General features: G+C 30.5%; 1 protein-coding gene across 5 annotated transcripts in view; it reads right to left on the bottom strand.

Annotated features, from left to right (window-relative positions):
• Positions 1–17,615, bottom strand: part of LOC145323275 (3',5'-cyclic-AMP phosphodiesterase 4C-like) — a 325,817-nt gene that overhangs the window by 91,084 nt on the left and 217,118 nt on the right. For all 5 annotated transcript variants that reach the window (XM_080165721.1, XM_080165748.1, XM_080165743.1 and 2 more), the window contains 2 exons: positions 5,084–5,194; positions 4,450–4,518 (listed from right to left, as the gene is read on the bottom strand). In XM_080165721.1, coding sequence (XP_080021847.1) covers positions 4,450–4,518; positions 5,084–5,194 — 180 coding nt within the window. The remainder of the gene's footprint in view (positions 1–4,449; positions 4,519–5,083; positions 5,195–17,615) is intronic.

Below are 17,615 nucleotides of genomic sequence, written 5' to 3'. Positions count from 1 at the left end.
AAAAACTTGCCTCTTTTCTAGGGGGGATTTATCTTGGGAGGCTGATGGTACCCTCCCTCAAAATAGTTATAAACTTTCTAAGAACCTATGAGAAGCTACCCTGTAAAGGAGAACCATATCGGTTCAGCGGTAAGTGAGATCCTTTAGTACAGACAAACAAACAAAAAACAGATAGACATCCTGTTACTTTATTATGAGGATATATCTAAATTTACATAATTACTAAACAAATGTTTAAAATGTGTATTATAATCATTTTTTAAAAAGAATAGTATTAACCTTTGTAGACTGGGGGTAGCGTGTATTTTAAATTTTTACTTCTCCTTAATTGGCTAATGTATGCATGTTCTAGCCCCTTCAAAAACAAATTGAAAAAAATTGTTTTTTTTCTAAGATTTAAAGTGACTGTTTAATATGTAAATTTAAAAAACAGTTTTCGCAATTTATTCAGAAATTTCAGAAAGTGAAAATTATATTTTGTGTGTTTAGATGGATTCGATCTCGCATCCTCGGGATATGATTTAAAAGTAAAAGAATAATATAAAGTTTAAGCATTGTGCTATAATGCTAAACATATTAAGTTCTTAAATTTAATAATGACATTAAAACTAATACGATACATATTTTTTTCAGTATGGCTTAGAGCCGGTTCTAATCCAACGGATATTAATCCGTTGCGAAGTCATACTGGTAATCATATTATGCCTATGGAAACTTTTAAAAATGGGAGAGAGGACGTCCGGGTATTATCTTTAATACAAAGTAGTACGTTGTCTGTCTATCTGTCTGTCTGAAGCTTAAGATCTTAGTAACCACTGAACCGATTAGGCTCTACTCTTCAGGATATATACCTACTGGTCCTGTGATAGTTTTAATCTATTTTTTTGAAGGGTGGGATACCCCCAACATCCCCAAAAAATGAAAAATCCCCCCCCCCATTTTTTTTCTTTTTAAAATTAAAATTTAAAAAGAGGGGTCGACTAGCCGTGCCCCCCCTCCAAAAAAATCTCCTCCCCCCTAAATTTTTTTTTATTTTTACTTTTTAAATCTAAATAACACAAAAATAGGTTGATTAAACCTCTTGGGGCACAGTATAAAACTTTGTGTAACAGAAAAAAACCTTGGGTACCAGAATAAAACTTTGGGTACCAGTATAAAACTTTGGGTACATATTTATATCCAACTACAGCCTCAGCCGCGTGGCTTAATTAAGCTTAAGCCTTGGAATAAGCCGCGAGGCTTATGTTTTCTTCAGCCTCAGCCACTATAAGCCGCAGCCGCAATAAGCCGCGCGGCTAAATTTTTGCATCAGCCACTTTAAGCCGCAGCCGCACTCAGCCGCGCGGCTTATAGTAAGCCGCAGCCGCAATAAGCCGCGCGGCTTTTAAAAAGCCGCAGCCGCACAATAAGCCACGCGGCTTTCAGTAAGCCGCAGCCTCAGCCACAAATCTTTCAGTCACTGTAAGCCTCAGCCACTGAAAGCCTCAGCCACACTCAGCCACTGTAAGCCTCAGCCGCACGAAGCCTCAGCCACAAAATTCCAGGCTGATTGCGGCTGAGGCTTACAGTGGCTGAGGTTGGCTGAGGCTTAGTGCGGCTGAGGCTTAATGTGGCTGAATTGGAGTTTTGTGGCAAAGGCTTACAGTGGCTGAGGCTTACAGTGGCTGAATGCGGCTGAGGCTTACAGTGGCTTATGTTTTCTTTAAGCCGCGCGGCTGCGACTAAGGCTGAGGCTTGTTGGGTGGCTGAGAAAGCCGCGTGGCTGATTTTGAGGCTTCTCGTAAGCCGCGCGGCTGATGGTGGCTGAGGCTGAGGCTGCGGCTGCGGCTTCCGAACCCTGGAAATATGAAATGTGTCTAAATTTTTTTTTCAAATGATCTTATATATATATATTTAAAATGATATAAAAACGATTTAAAATTTAAATCATGATTTCTTATTTGAATCAAAAGTTTATTATTAATGTATGTAAATATTGGATCTATTGAGCTAATAATAGAAATCAGAAAATCAGTGGATTTCCCTTATTTTGTAAATGGTCCCAAAAAATTCCCCCTTTGATTGTTTTTAGCTGTTACCAAATACAGAGCAAAAGGATAACTTGTTTATAAGCGTGCGGAAGAGGAGTTAATTCTTAGACAAATGTAGTTAGATTTATGTTAACATTTATAGCTACCTAAAAAGACCGCATATTTTTAACCTAAACTGTCATTGTCGGTTTTGCTATTGGGAAATAAATGAAGGGTAAGAGAAGTAATTTGGTCATTCCACATTCACCTTCAGAGGAAATTGCAGAAAATCTATTTTGGTAAAGTTGAGAAAATGTCTACAGAACTTGATAACACGAAACAACTTCTTTTTTATTTCCGGTAAGAAATTTGTCTTTAAAAAAGGTAAAAAAAAGTTTATTTAATATTTAACAAGTTTATTCCACCCCTTGATTGCAAAGCCCTTGCTGGTTAGTAGCGGATGCTAATATGTCTATACTTTGGCTATTTGTAACATATGTTTCAGTAATAATAGATAAACAAAATTTTTCACATAAAAACCTTAGCTAAACTATAAAATGTGTTAAATTTTTAATATGTTCTTGAAATAATATGATATAGAAATTCCATTAATATAACTGATTTATTTGTATTACGTGATGCACCAAAAATAATATCTCTCCAAATAAGAGAATGGTTGTTTTCTTTAACTTTGTTATATAAACTTCTTTTTTGGTGGTACATGCAAAATCACTTAGGCTTAGCCAGTTAGAAGATGTATGCTTTCCATGGATGATTGTAGATAAACAATTATGTAGCTTAGTACACCAAGGGGTAGCTAATGTTGGTCGTAGAGGGACAAAGTGAATAAAAAATCAGCCATTTTAAGTCTTAAAAATGATGATTATAATTTATCAATCTCTTTTTCAAGGGTTTACTTTCCCACTTCTCCTCTCATCTACCTCTATTTTATGACGTCACGTGGCTGTTTTTGAAGTCACTTTGTCCCTATGCATGTTAATCGTTTGTTACCATGTTTGATTTTACAAAATTTAGATATATATATAGTATATATTTTAAAAATTTATGTTCTCAATAAAGGAAAAAAAGAAACATAAAATTACAAAATAGCAGCCTCATATCTTTTTATCATGTTTTATGAAGAAAAAAAGAGTTATGTTGATATCCCAAGAGAGACTTTACGGATTTATGGGCTCTAAATTGGAAAATATTACTTTTTACCAGGGAGTAAGGGAGGGGACAATGGATCGAATATTCAATTTTTAAGTAGTCTCAGACTTTGGGGACTGGCTTAAAGGGAATGTGCACGAATATAGCAGATTCTTACTGATTTTGGGGACTTGCGCATCAATGCCCCGCTAACTAGCTGAGCTAGTTTTGAATATGCAGACAGAAAAGTATTTATGTATTAAATAATCTAAGAACCGCTTGAATTTTGGGGTCAGTTATAAATATATTAGAAGGGTTGAGGGTGGTTTAAACAAGATTTTTCTAGTGATTAATTACAGAATGTTTACTACATTGTGATGTGTTGATAATTTAATTTTCAAGTAAATGATTTTTTTCTTAGAACTAATTTTGTTCTAAATTAGGTTACCATGATCCCCTTACAATTTTGGTAAAATTTTCTTGAAAAATCTGGTTTTCGTTGCTTTTCAGCGAACCCTCTTAAATTGAATTAATTGCCCATTGTCCCCTCCCTTACTCCCTGACTTTTTACCCAGCAAAAGATAATTGATTTAATCTCTAAATAAATCTTGCTAGATTAAAATTTCTGTTTTAGTCAATATTTTTAACAATATTGTTGGATATTGTATAATAGCGTTAAATGTATTTTTAGAAACAGTTCAAATGTTGTGTTAAATCCAAAAAAATCATAATACTCATCCCACCAGAAAAGAATAATTTGGTTGTGGGTGAAATATATATATTTTTATTGTCAAACATTTTGTCGAAGTCAAGGTTGCATTAATCATACATTTAACAATAAAGAAATTATAGTATAATCTTGAGAAAAATTAAAAAGTATGAAACAGTTTGAGCTTACTTATAAAAGCCTATATACCCCCTCCCTCCCACCCATATCTTACATTTCAATTGTAATTTTTTTCGATTATAGAATTAACACAGCAATAATGTATATAGTGAAATATTTTGTATGGTAATCAGTATGAATTAGGTAACAATAACCACTACTTGACTAAACAGTACAGAAATTACAGTTGATATAAAATTTAATCAATACTTCAGTTTTTTTTACAATGATTGTTTTGTTATATGTATAATTATAATGATAAGTATAAAATATTGATATAAGAAATAAAAGTTGATATAATATTTATAAATCCTCTACTGTAGAATACGACTTTTACAACAGAATCATGAAATATATATTTTAGACAAAACTCGTAAAAAGGACGACATTTATTGTTGTACTCACCCAACTTCGCTAGCAATTGATGAATGTCTTGATATGGATTTGGGAGACATCTCAAACTCTGAGTCCGACCTGACAATGGTTATATTAGTACTTGGATCTTACACCCAATTTTCATGTTCTGTAATGAAGTATAAAACACTGCGGGCTAAAATATCGATCCCCCTCTTCCACCCCTTAATCCAATCACTCCCCTTATGAAAGACCTGACCAATAAATGACAAAAATAATTACATGCAACATAAATAAAATATTTATAAGTCTAAAGTCTGTGTTTTGAATGGTTAAAAAATATAATTCATTTGTCAAGTGATTATAAGTAATGTTTTTTTAATCTATAATTATCAAACGTTATAAGAATATGTTCAAACTTATGTCAAAACTATTTTAAGCTTAAAAAGTATGTTATAATTGTATAAATGTCATGAGGTCTTGAATTCATTTTTATTTGTGCCTGTAACATTAGCAAACATTTTTGAAGATAAAAAAAGAAAAATGTGATAAAAATCAACACGTAATTTTGTAATTGAATCAAAATTTTAGTAAAAAAAATTTGCAAAAATCTGCCAAATTAATATAAAAGAAGAAAAGTCCTGAATTCATTTGTGTGTGTTGAGTCTTTGTCTACCTTGTATACCTGTACAGGAAGCTCTCTCGTCTCTGGGGCATATTCTGGAGGACCAGTCCTGCTGGTCCCGTCCCATCCGGCGGATAACGGTTCGGACTTCCACCATTCTCAACATCAAAACTGAAACAAAAAATAATAATCAGATTAAGCCTAAACTTTAAAAAAAAAAGATACATATATGGTGTTCCACGTAAACTGAATAAATCAAAAATGTTAATCACTCCTTAAATATTTAAGTTATGATAGGATTGTTATAAAAAAATCCACAAAATAAGACGAAACAATCGTTCACGTATAATTCAACAGATTGATTTTATTACTTAATTACAAGACTCAATTAAATTTTATTTTCTAAGATAGCTTTAATTTTAAGGGAGTAATGGGCGTATGAAAAAAAAACTGTTTACGTGGGACACCCTATGTATGTACATCAAAATAATAAAAAAAAAATGTTTTGATAGTTTTCTTTTTCGTGCTAATAAGTCGATGACTAGTTGCAAGTAAAAATAAGTTGAATGACATTAATTTACTGGATCCAATTTTAGCAAGGCAAGAAGGCAACATATTCTATTTACAACTAATAAATATTTCTGCAGAAAAATTACTCTAAAATGTAATTTTCGATAACAGTTAGAAGTGAAGCATCTGCTTTAACAACACATTAAGCCAAATTGTTGCAGCACTTTTAGATGAAGTAGGAAAATAAGTATAATTGAACTTTTTAAAGAACAAAAACTAAATTTGAATCATAAATTTCAAATGTCAAAGACGATTTAAACAACTAATAACATTTTCTTTCAAAGAAGATATTGATTTCTTATTTTAAGGCAAATAGTAGCATCGAACTAAAAGTACTCTCAAATTTTATCTGAAATGAAATCTGTCTTTACAACTAGAGTACACTTGAAGTTTCCTGCTAATATAAACAAATAATAAACACAACTATCAGGAAGATACCTTTTCTTTCATAGTGATCCATTACTTTCCCCCATCACGTTGGAAATTTGATTCTTATGTATTTCGATATAGGATGAAAAATTTCATTAATTTTAGGATTATTTAATTTGCAAATGTTTTGAATACGAGAACTTTTAATAAACATTACAATAACAAAACTACTCTATAGTTCAAATGTTTGTCTGTCCGTCCGCCAGTTCTCCAGTCCGTAATGCTATGGGGCAAAGTTTTTGATTCTATTTAAGATAGATCGATATTTTTTACTCTTCCCAAAGAACATCCAGTTTATTGGTTGGTTTGTCGGTTATGCTTACAAATAATATTTTAAGGTTTCTTGACTTTCTTTCTTTCTTTTATTCTTCTATTCTTTTCTACCGCTTTCTCTTTCTTAATCTATGACCATTTTTAAATACATGATTTTTTTTTGTACCAGCTACCTATGGATGATCTCATTCTAGTTACCCCACATTTCTTTATAAAAGATATGATATAAGGAGATGGGGATAATGCCTCACCAATATGCAAATAAGGGAAAAGTTCCGATTCCCCTTTTCCAGAAACCAGGTAAACTTTTATACACTGCACTAGTTCTTGTAAGAAAGATTTATGTACTCTCAAACTTTTATCAAATTTATCTTTTTAAAATATGTATTTGTTTTTAAATAAGATATATTATTAGAAATTTTGTAAATCAAATAGTATTTTTAAGTAGGTATAAAGTCTTATATGTTATTTTTTTCATTTTGTGAAAATTACTGATTGCTTATTACCGTTTGTTAAACCACAACACCAATTATGTTATTCTATCAAAGAGTCGTCACATTGATTTAAAACTTTACATGTTTTTTATTATTTAAAAAACTCTGTGACAAAAAGTCCATATGGCCATTTTAAACATATTGATATTTTGAAATGAATTGTATGCGTGATGTAGGTGTCATATTTTTAAAATGGCGATTACTCTGAAGATTGAGCTCTGACCTGTCGAGCTTAACTTTCATGGATGATGATGTTTATTGAAAATTTTTTCTTTAGGGGGTAGGGAACTAGCAACAAGTTTTTAATATAACCTTTATTTAACGTTTTTATTATTATTTAATGTTTATAAAAATACAATAAAGAAATAATATGGAGGTTTCCTTATTTCTCCTTGACATGTAAATACACAAAAACTGTTATTAAATGATTGCTTTGTAAAACAAAATTAGGCATGGCAACAACATAGCACAATTTTTTTACCGTTTGGAATGATTATAAGAGGCTTTCCTGCACAGTAATTGCAGAAAACTATAATAAGAGGTAATATTGTTTTATATGCCTAACACCGGTGGGAGGCCTTAATAACAACGGCTTATACATGCATTACCCAATATAATCTAACCTTACATTCCCTGAATCAATAAAAATCAAATAAAAGTGTTTGTGTGTCAGTTATGATATTAAAATATAAAGACGTCACTATGGCATTGGGCCAAAATTCCCTTTGGCCAAACAAACAAAAAAAGAAAATTTTCTCATTGATTGGGGTACGCAAAATTATGTTGCTATTTTTAGGGCACACCTTATATTAATACAGCAATGCATATTAGAGTTTATGGAAAACCTCATTAAGAAACCTCAAATTACTAATACCCAAGTCTTTTTATTTTTATGATTATAATGTTTTTATGCTTATATTATAATTATCAGAAACAAAATAAGACGTAAAAAGGTTAAGACATACGTCTTTTTGCCTTTTCGTATAGTTATTATACGAAAAAGCTATAAGATTGTTATTTTTTTTAAATTCGATTTTTAAGTTGAAATTTACTTTTATTATTAACAAGGACGTTCATGTAAATAAAACATTAATGAAACTTTAGGAATTTGCACTGCCAGACACCAGTAACCCTTACAGATCGGGCCAGAATTCGCACCTTCATAGATCGGGGGGAGAGGGAATGGGGGGGGGGGATTATGCCCCCCTCTATCTTGGCTCCTGTTACAGATAGAGACATATTTTTTTTTACTGGTGGTTCATGTGCAATTTTTTTTCTATTCATGGATGTCAGACTAACTTGTCAGACTGCTTCCTAACCATTTTTTTAGCGGCCAGCTGCTAAATATTAAAACAGCTATAGAGCGACCAATTTTGAAGCTAAGATTACCAAATATTAGGTTTTATATTCCATAACAAAAAATATACAATTTTAGCAGGGAGTAAGGGAGGGGACAATGGATCGAATATTCAATTTTTAGGAGTCTTAGACATTGGGGACTGGCTTAAAGGGAACATGCAAGAATTTAGCAGTTTCTAACCAATCTTGGGGACCAATTATGAATGACGTCACGCAAAATCATGCATAATCTCGCGGCAAACTAGCGCGTCAACAAAAAGATAAACAAAAACAAGCAGACAGAATATTTTGATTTTAAAAATTATTTTGTAAATTGAATCATTACATTTTTTATATCTAATTCGTGTTTAATGTTAATTTATTCCGATTAGTTCGTTGTAGAAAGAAATTATATTAAGATTATTAGTTATTATGAGCAAAGCCTTCCTATAATTAGGTCCCGCACATTTGTACGTCCGTAACGATTAGCTCTTTTTGTTACTTTAGACATGTTAGATGTTTCTTATTGATTTAATGTAAAGGCAAAAGTTTTTTGTCTTTAGCTTAATATTTCTGTAATTAATGATCCGATTAATTTCAAAATTTTAGGGAAAATTCACGAAGTCTTGAGTTGTTCAAGGTTTGTTTATCATTAAAATCTCAAGATGGTGTTATTTTATTTTTCTGTCCTGGATGCTAGGAGCGCAGCTACCAGTTATCCTAAGATATGTTACTTAAACCTTAAGATCTTTAAAATTAAGTTGTACTTATGTTCTCAACTATTTTATTTATGTAGTATGAAATTTTGACGCAAGGTATCTCATTTTTATTTCGTTAAATGAAATAACTTGAGTTAAAAGTTCTGTAGGAAGGTAATTGTTTTAGTAAGTTTTGTAATATAATTATTTAAAGGCTTTTTCATGTCTAAGCTTTTTAATAAATACAATAAAAAAATTTGGGTAAAAGAAGTTGTAAAAGTAAAATGGTCTGTTTCCTTAATTTTCCAAAGTTTAAATAATAACAATTATGGAAATGAATTGTAAACAAGGGTTTTGATCTGTAGAAACAAAGGCTTGTGGTATAGCATCAGTTTAAGGATGGTGCATTTCGAATTAAAAACAATTCAAAAAGTCAAAAATTTCCATTAAAGGTTGCTATATTGCAAATACTTGTTTTATCTGGAAATATCTGGGTTTTCAACCTTAAAGGGTCACAATTATAAAATTGAATTAACTGCCCATTGTCCCCTCCCTTACTCCCTGCAATTTTAGTCATATACGTCAGTTCGTCTTAAGAAAATTGGTCAATAATCGGTCAAAGATGGGTCAAACTGCCATGACCTTCCTAATCATGGAAGTTCCTTATTGCTCAAGAATTCACAAAAAAATTTAAGTGTTTAGCTGTAATAGAATCCATGATATTCATGATATCTATCTATAGTAAAAGCCAGACAAAAAATCGGTCAGGGAGCGGTCAAACGGTCATTACATAACTTTTCTCAGATGTTCATTGATATCTAAGTATCTTACCTACAGAAAAATTACATTGAAAAAAAACTAGAGGGGAGGGGGGATATTTTGCTTCCCCCCCCCCCCATCTGTAAGAATTAACACAGTAAGAAATATTTGACAAAAAATGAGACACTATTTGTCTGACACACAGAAAACTGTCCCGAATTTGTATTAATTTTGAGGAACAAGACTCCAGTGACGTCATATTTTTCTTTCCCGAAAAAGGGAAGGGGGGAAGAAAACCTCTTCAAAAGAGATGGGGAAAACCCCCTTTTCTCCCATCTCTTTTTTCTTCCCCCCTTCCCTTTTTTTTCTTTTCCCCTTCCCTTTTTCGGGAAAGAAAAATATGACGTAACTGGAGTCTTGTTCCTCAAAATTAATACAAATTCGGGACAGTTTTCTGTGTGTCTATTTGTCTTAATTAGACTTACAGAGTAGCTTTGCTAAAAAGAATTGTAAAAACCCAAATCAACAATTATGAATAATGTATAAATAGATAAGGAAACTAATTCAAATTTGAAACATGATATTATAATTATAATTATTAAACTGTTTGCAGATAAACGTTATTTTAATGGAATAATAAATTAGAAATAAATCCACCGCAGGGTTTAACAGCTGCTGTTAAGCTGCAAAAGCTGCCAAAAGTTAGCTTTCCTTGCCGTTTGCCCCTTTTTTTGTAAGAATTGGAACTACTATGTAACTCACAATGTCTGTTTGTCTTCCAGAGTGCTAAGAGTGGAATTTCTGAGCAACTTTACCTTGTCCTAATTTTTCTTATAGTTTCCGAGATCGTATTGAGGGTGGTGGGAATGAATAAACCCATACAAAAAGTAATGATGACCCAGAGATAAATTTACATATGCAACTGACTAGGTCTCATGTAAAGTGTTTATTGTAAATTCTGTAATAATATGTTAAAAGGTACAACAAAAACTACATTTCTTTCTCACAGACCAGTCGCTGTTCCTCCCATGGGAACAAAAAGGTTTTCTTCTCAAGCATTATTTTTTTTAAGGAGGAAAATAACTAATATTTATAAGCATATTTTATTTGCTTATAATTTTCTGAACAGAGTAGATTTTCCAGAATGAAATATTTCTCTAGTCTTCTATCAGGTTTACTAAAAGTTTTTTAGTGCTTTGGCTCGTATTGATTATTTTTCTAAAAAATGCTAACTGTTCATGTGAATTAAAGCATTCTGGCATAGCAAGCAGCATTGAAACCATATTAAAAACCAGGCTGCGACTCGAACTCATTGACAACTAACAACACTATAAGCTTCGATGAAAAGTGTATATGTACATATACATATATAGTTATTCAAGAGTACCTTATTCTGTTTAGTAAAACATAATATACAGGGTATAACATATTATGTATTTTGTTGCAGGGATAGGGGATCAAATGAATATTGTTTTATCGCTAAATTTTTTTAAAGCGATACTTCCAAATTCATTGACAGCCTTGCATAAGCAAAAATCAGACTAAAAATTCATTTAGTTGGTGGCAAAATTTTACTGAACATACGGATTGGTATGTTTGGAAATAAGTAGGCATCCAGGTGACTTTAAAAGCTTGGTAGCAGGTTGCTGAAATCTGGCTGTCACGACCTGAATATTTTGTATAATCTATCTTACTCATAAATAGTTTTCCTTATCCTTTACCTCCCTGATAATGTCTATTTGTAGAAAAGCACAAACATTAACCCAGGCATAGCAAAACCAAGGGTGGTCTTATTTTAAGTAGCGGAGTAAACTCTTAATAAAAATAGTATTTTGACTTTTGGTATAGGTATATTGAAATTCATATGATATTAAAATGCCATTTAAATCATGTTAATTTTACACAAGTCATTTGAAAAATCACAATGTTTCAGAATATATATATATAGAGTTGTTTTACTATATGTAAAAAAACAAGTAAGTTTGTTTTGTTCCAAAAAAGTTGTAAGAAACATTAATGAACATGTGTACTTACTTTTTATCATGTATGCAGTGGTAATATTTTTAGAATTCAAGCTTTTTTAAAACAGGTATTTGTTGATATGTTGGTGTTAAGATCCCAGACACTCAGTTGAACGTCTAGGCTTTTAATTTTGAAAAGGGTTAAATGACAGGTTTCAATAGTTTGAGGGGGGTAATCTAATTTAATTTTCAACATTTTAAGATGGGTAAATTTTGAGGTTTTAAAGATGTGGATAACCACTCCCTTACCTCCGCTCTTGGACGTCTATGTTCAAATGAATATTTTACTAATTAAAATTTTTAAATAATATATTATAAAACTCGAGAAAAACATCATAAATTTAAAAAATATGCATTGTAAAAACCAGACCCTGGATTTATCGAGATGTCGGTCACTAATTAAGGAGTTACTAACTTGTAACTTAAAACTTATACTTAAGTCATAATTTTCTAGTAATTATCAACCTTAGATATAGATTTTCTAAAAGAAATTATTAAAGATTCAATTCTGTCAATTTGTTAAAACATGGCAGCTCCACATCGCTGAAAAAAACTCAGTATGAAATTAATTGCGCATTTGTTTCCATTCTTTTATGCTTTTGTAAAAATAGGAAAATGTTTCCTGTAACCCAATTATACACATACAAGGATAGGAGCTAAAACCTATATAAAAATTATGATTTTATTCATAAGAGAATAGCCTCACAAAACAACATTTCTACATTAATTAATAATTGATGTTGGATGTTATATAAATTTAATAAGCTTTATTTTCTAAAAAGTGCACATAGGTTTTTTAAAAACCGAATATCAATTTGGCTCATTCGAATTAGAAGCTTAAAGGACGTATGGACTTTTGGTTCTTACAGTACTATTTCTATTAAGGAAGCATTGCTACAAAAATGTCTCCTTTTCTTATATTTCCTTTGGCACCAATTGTAATAATTGCACTTGACTCTTGGGGATAAGGAAATAATTCTTAGTTATATTTTATTGTCCTATATACGTAAATAATGCACACTATGGTCCATGTCTGTATAAAAAATATCTCATAAAATTCCGTATTAATAAATCATTTTCACTATTATATGACATAAAAAAGGTGAAGTTATTTTTGGCTAGCAAATATTTAGCATGATATAATCTATTAAACATATAATAATGCATAAAAAAATAAGAAAATTTGCTAATATTTCTTTGTTATTTACAATATACACTTTTTAACCATCAAAGTTAAAACGAAATAAAATTGATTCTGTTAATTTATTTTGTTGTTTTAGACCACTGTGAACAAGCACGGAAAGAAGTAATAAAAAATATAGAAAAATGTAGATGAGGTTCACTAAAAATATCTAAATACAATAAATATTACTTATACATATATATACATGATTGTAATATAGGTAGGTTTATTGATGTTTATATGGGTAATCTTTTACTTACTTTTTTTTCATCCGGTATTTGTTATTATGTATTGTTTGTGTATATATGTAATTGTATGTAATATAAATATTTACCTCCCATAAAAAAGAACATTCAGATTTGATTTTATCTTTATTTTGATTGTTTTTAATTTAGATAAATTCATATTTTTATTAATTCCTTATTGATATTTGAGAATGATTACTTTTTTGAATTGTTAATGTTAAATTGATTTAAATATTATTTTCAAAACTAATTCGAATATCAAAAAAAGTCATAAAATGAATATCAATTTTGTTAGGCCTGGTTTTAATCTTAAGATTTTTCATTTTAATTTCTGCGGAAAGCTGTCTATAATACAATGCGTTAAATAACTAACTTTTATTATTATTATGTTTCTTCAGTAGAGGATATCATAGCGCGTTCTTGCTTACATCAAAGATAGTTTTGTTTTTGTTTGACAACTAGGAAATTTTCAAATTTTAGAACGGTTTCATGGCATCGCCTATTAAGGTAAATGTAAATGATTGCCCCGCTGGGTTAGGCAATTGGACCTGCAGGGTTAGAGCCCCTCCCCCCCTTTAAATAGTAGAAAAGCTACTGTGAAAATACGAAGAAACGACGGTTAAAAGCCGATATCACTTAACCGAAAATGCCCGATTTGCTACAAATTTTAGTTCATAAATCAACAGTTTATAAATAGTAATACATACAGCATAGTTACATTCATATCCTTTTCATAGAAATGCTTTGCTTTTAATATAAAAAATAAAGAGAAAAGGTAAAACAAAATCTGGCAAAGGTTAGGCCAAGTGTAAGTGATTGATTGATTGATAATGTATCCCCACCAAGCACCAACACCTTGTAATTTAACAGATTGGCTCATTCTGAATCCTACAATAGTTACTACACATCAATATACATCGGTCATATTGTACTCATATAGTTAGAAGCGAAGAAATTCTTTATTCATTTTAATACCCGACAAGATGAATATTTGGACTAAATCTGTAAGTCTACAACATTACAATAGAGTAAATTTACGAACAGAATACAAAGTTATTTGTAGACTAGATGAGATTTTGCTTTCTAAAAACTACAGCTGTATTTCTAATGAAACATTAGAAACTCAAATAATCACTATTTAAATGGGCAGACGGACAAACGGTACAATATTTGCAAAATTAGCAATAATAATTTTTCATTATTGTGTTTTTTTTTATCCTTGTAATGTTTATAAGAAAATAGGTATTATAATGTTTTTTTACAAGGTACTAGTAAACACAATAAGCTTAATTAGGCAAACAAGTTTCGGTGCTTTCCCATAAAGTGCCTATCGAGCACTGCTTAGTGCCCCCTCCCCCCCACATTTTTTGGGCGAATTGGGGAGGTTGTTTTTTCCTAAACCCTGTGTGTAGAGGGGGCATCTATACCGGGGGTGCCGAAACCCCACCATGCTAAACCAGTACCTAAACTAATAAAATGTGACCCACACTGATACCCCCCCCCCCTCTATTTTCAAATCAAGAGATGGGTGGGTTTTTGTGTTCGGCCAGGCACTTATAGGATAATCACCCAAGTTTCTTATAACATAAATGTTTGCGCTGTACATACTCTAGGTTTTATTTTTTCAAGCATAACTTTTTAGACAGTCTTACTTAAATGTTTGTTTGTTTGTATTACCATTGTTTACAAGCACCTTATCTTGCAGCTTATAGGAAAAGCAAAAAGAAAACATGAGCTAATATTTTGCAAAATTTAATTGTAGTTTTTCTAATTAAAAAATAGGTATCTTGCTTGATATGAAAGTCTCACATCTTATGATTTCCCCTCTATTCGTAAAAAAAATTGCATTTAACACACCAAAGTTAAAATCTAAAGTTGTTCTATTAGAATTTATTTTCCATAGGAGCCATTTAAAATCCATGTAGTTTTTGTAGAAATTTAGAAAATAGTAATACATTTTTATGATCTTATTTGCCCTATATTAAATGAATAAACCTATTTTTTTGCATTTGAAGCAATTTTTTGTAAGGCCTCAATTATTCCTCAAACCTATTATATACTAGAAAGCTTCATTTAAAAAAAAACATAAAAATAAAAAAATGTAATATACAGTAAAAGCAGTAAAATTGATTTTTTAACTAAATTGAATTTGAAAAAAAAGTTACTTTCTATAAATAGGATCAAATGTGTACAGTATAAAATTAAATGAAGAAATAGACATTTTGTCTTAGGATTTAGTAAAGATAATCGTGGATATATATAGTTAATTTTTAACTAGATAAACACACAAACGCAATAAAGTCAATTTTTTCTTCGGCTTGGTTGTGCTTAACCCTTTTGAGACAAATACATAAAAACAATAGAGGCTTTTAAAAAATGTTATGATAATAAAAAAAATTATAAAGTTATAACTTGTACAGTTGAAAAAGTTCAAGCTACTTGTCGAAAATTTATCATACAATAATACAAAAATTCTTATTCAAATATCATATTGACATAGTCAAAACGTATTTTAGAGTTAACAAGGATGAAAACATCCATAAGAATGTTCCTATCCAAACTTTACATCACGTATATTACAAATGTTTGTAATTAGAATATATCCTAAAAACGTAACTACATTTTTGTGCGAAATATATTTGATGAAACTTTTTTGGTTCCTTTTACATGTAACAAACTGCATAAAATGACGGAAGCCTTTAATTTCATTAACAAGTAGTGATGCATTTTTAAAGATAACACTTTACCAAACTTAACACAGCTTGAAATAGCTTACATAGTATCTTAACCCTAACATAAATAGTTTATGTAAGGACACACACAAATTATAGAAATTTTGCGCATTTAATATATAATATTTTATCTTTTGGAAAGTTAAAAAGTACAAATAAATTATTTGTTGATATCTTTAACATAACAAAAGACATGCTTTTTAATACGTTTATTGTAGAAATAACAAGTAACGGTGATATTCATTTTGAGAGAAAAAATATTCAATAATTTTTTTATGACCATAAGGAAAGAAACAAACTTTTCAAACATAGTTTACCCCTCTTCCTAAAATCATTCATTTTTTTTCGCAAAACATAAACGTTAGATGGTTTGACCAACAAGTCTTGAACAAAAGCTTCGCTACTTCGAAAAAAAAACATTTTAAGGTACGCAGTAAATGTATAAAATTGATTGTTATTGTATTTCTTGTATTATAGTATATTACATCAATTGTTTTTGTTCAATATCTGCTACAGGTTTTTTATGTATGTAAATATGCGTTATGGTTTATGGAATACTAGTTGCATTGCACCCAGCTTCTAGGGGAGGCTGGGCGAAGTCACAAACTAGGCTAAAACCAACCCAAAACTTTAAAAAACACCCCTAAAAAATTCAACCAACATTTTCTGAGATATTTAGCTTCAGACAAAAAAACTTAATATTGTATGAGTTAATGTTGCTTTGACTTTATCAAAGAGTTTAACAATTTATAATATTTAGATACATTTGGTTTTAATCAATTTCTTTATTAAGATTTTTATGATTTTAGACTCTTTTGTTACAAACTTAATTATTTTTACCAATTATAAGATTGTGCAGTTAATAAGAGTTTACAACGTATCATATTGAGATAAGTCTGGTTTTACTCAATTTCTTAAATTATTTTTTTTTTTAATTTAGATTCTTTGTTTCAAAATCATTAATCTTTTACCAATTAAGATATTAAATATTTTCATTTTATATAAATTTTAGATTAACTATACGATGTTGATTAAAAAACTCTTCATCTTTCGGGGAGGGGGGGGGACATTAAGCTGTTCATTACACTAGTCCCCAAAGTCCTTTTTATAGCGTTTTCCTATTCGTTAACAATGGGAACTTTTATTGAATTTTGATTGGTTGGTTAAATTAGTTGAGTGTCCAATCGTTTCAACCACTAATTGTAATCTACATCTTCCCCATGATTGACAAAACAACTCCCATTCCCGCGACGCCTGAAAATATATTTATGGTAGATCTATTCAAGATTTTGGGTTTGAGTTTATTGGTAATTGAAAAAAATAAAGGAAAAAAAGTTCATTAGAGCGTTCAATTCAAAATGAAAGTTGGCTTATGGTAAATTTCAATGAGATATTTTCAAATTATCGTAACAATTTCTATTCATATCAATATAAATCTCCTACGAAAGTTAGTTCTGCAAAAAAGAACCCAAAGTTTGTATTTTATTTATTTATAGAACAAAAATAACAACAAAACAAAACCATTTATTTATGAAAAGTATTTTTAGTGTACTCTTCTCATTGTTTTAGCATCAGGAACAAAACATAAAGTTTCCGTTTATTTACTACTATATGTATTACTAGTGGCTTTGACCCTAAAATATCTTTTTTTCGTGAAAAAGTGACATTTTTTTCGAGAGGGATGTGTTCCAACTGCCCTGAAAATAGTTTAAAACCACCCCAGGATCAGTCGGTATATATCCTTTAAAGCAAAGCCTTGTCGGTTCAATGGTTATCTAGATCGGGCAGACGGACATCGCATTACTTTGTATAATCTCTTCACACAACTTTAAATCTTGGATGATTCGAAA

This window comes from Acartia tonsa, chromosome 1 (genome assembly GCF_053477335.1).
Source record: "Acartia tonsa isolate MP-2025a chromosome 1, ASM5347733v1, whole genome shotgun sequence".
In the NCBI taxonomy this organism is placed as follows: domain Eukaryota; kingdom Metazoa; phylum Arthropoda; class Copepoda; order Calanoida; family Acartiidae; genus Acartia; species Acartia tonsa.
This window is presented reverse-complemented; position numbering and strand designations above follow the sequence as displayed.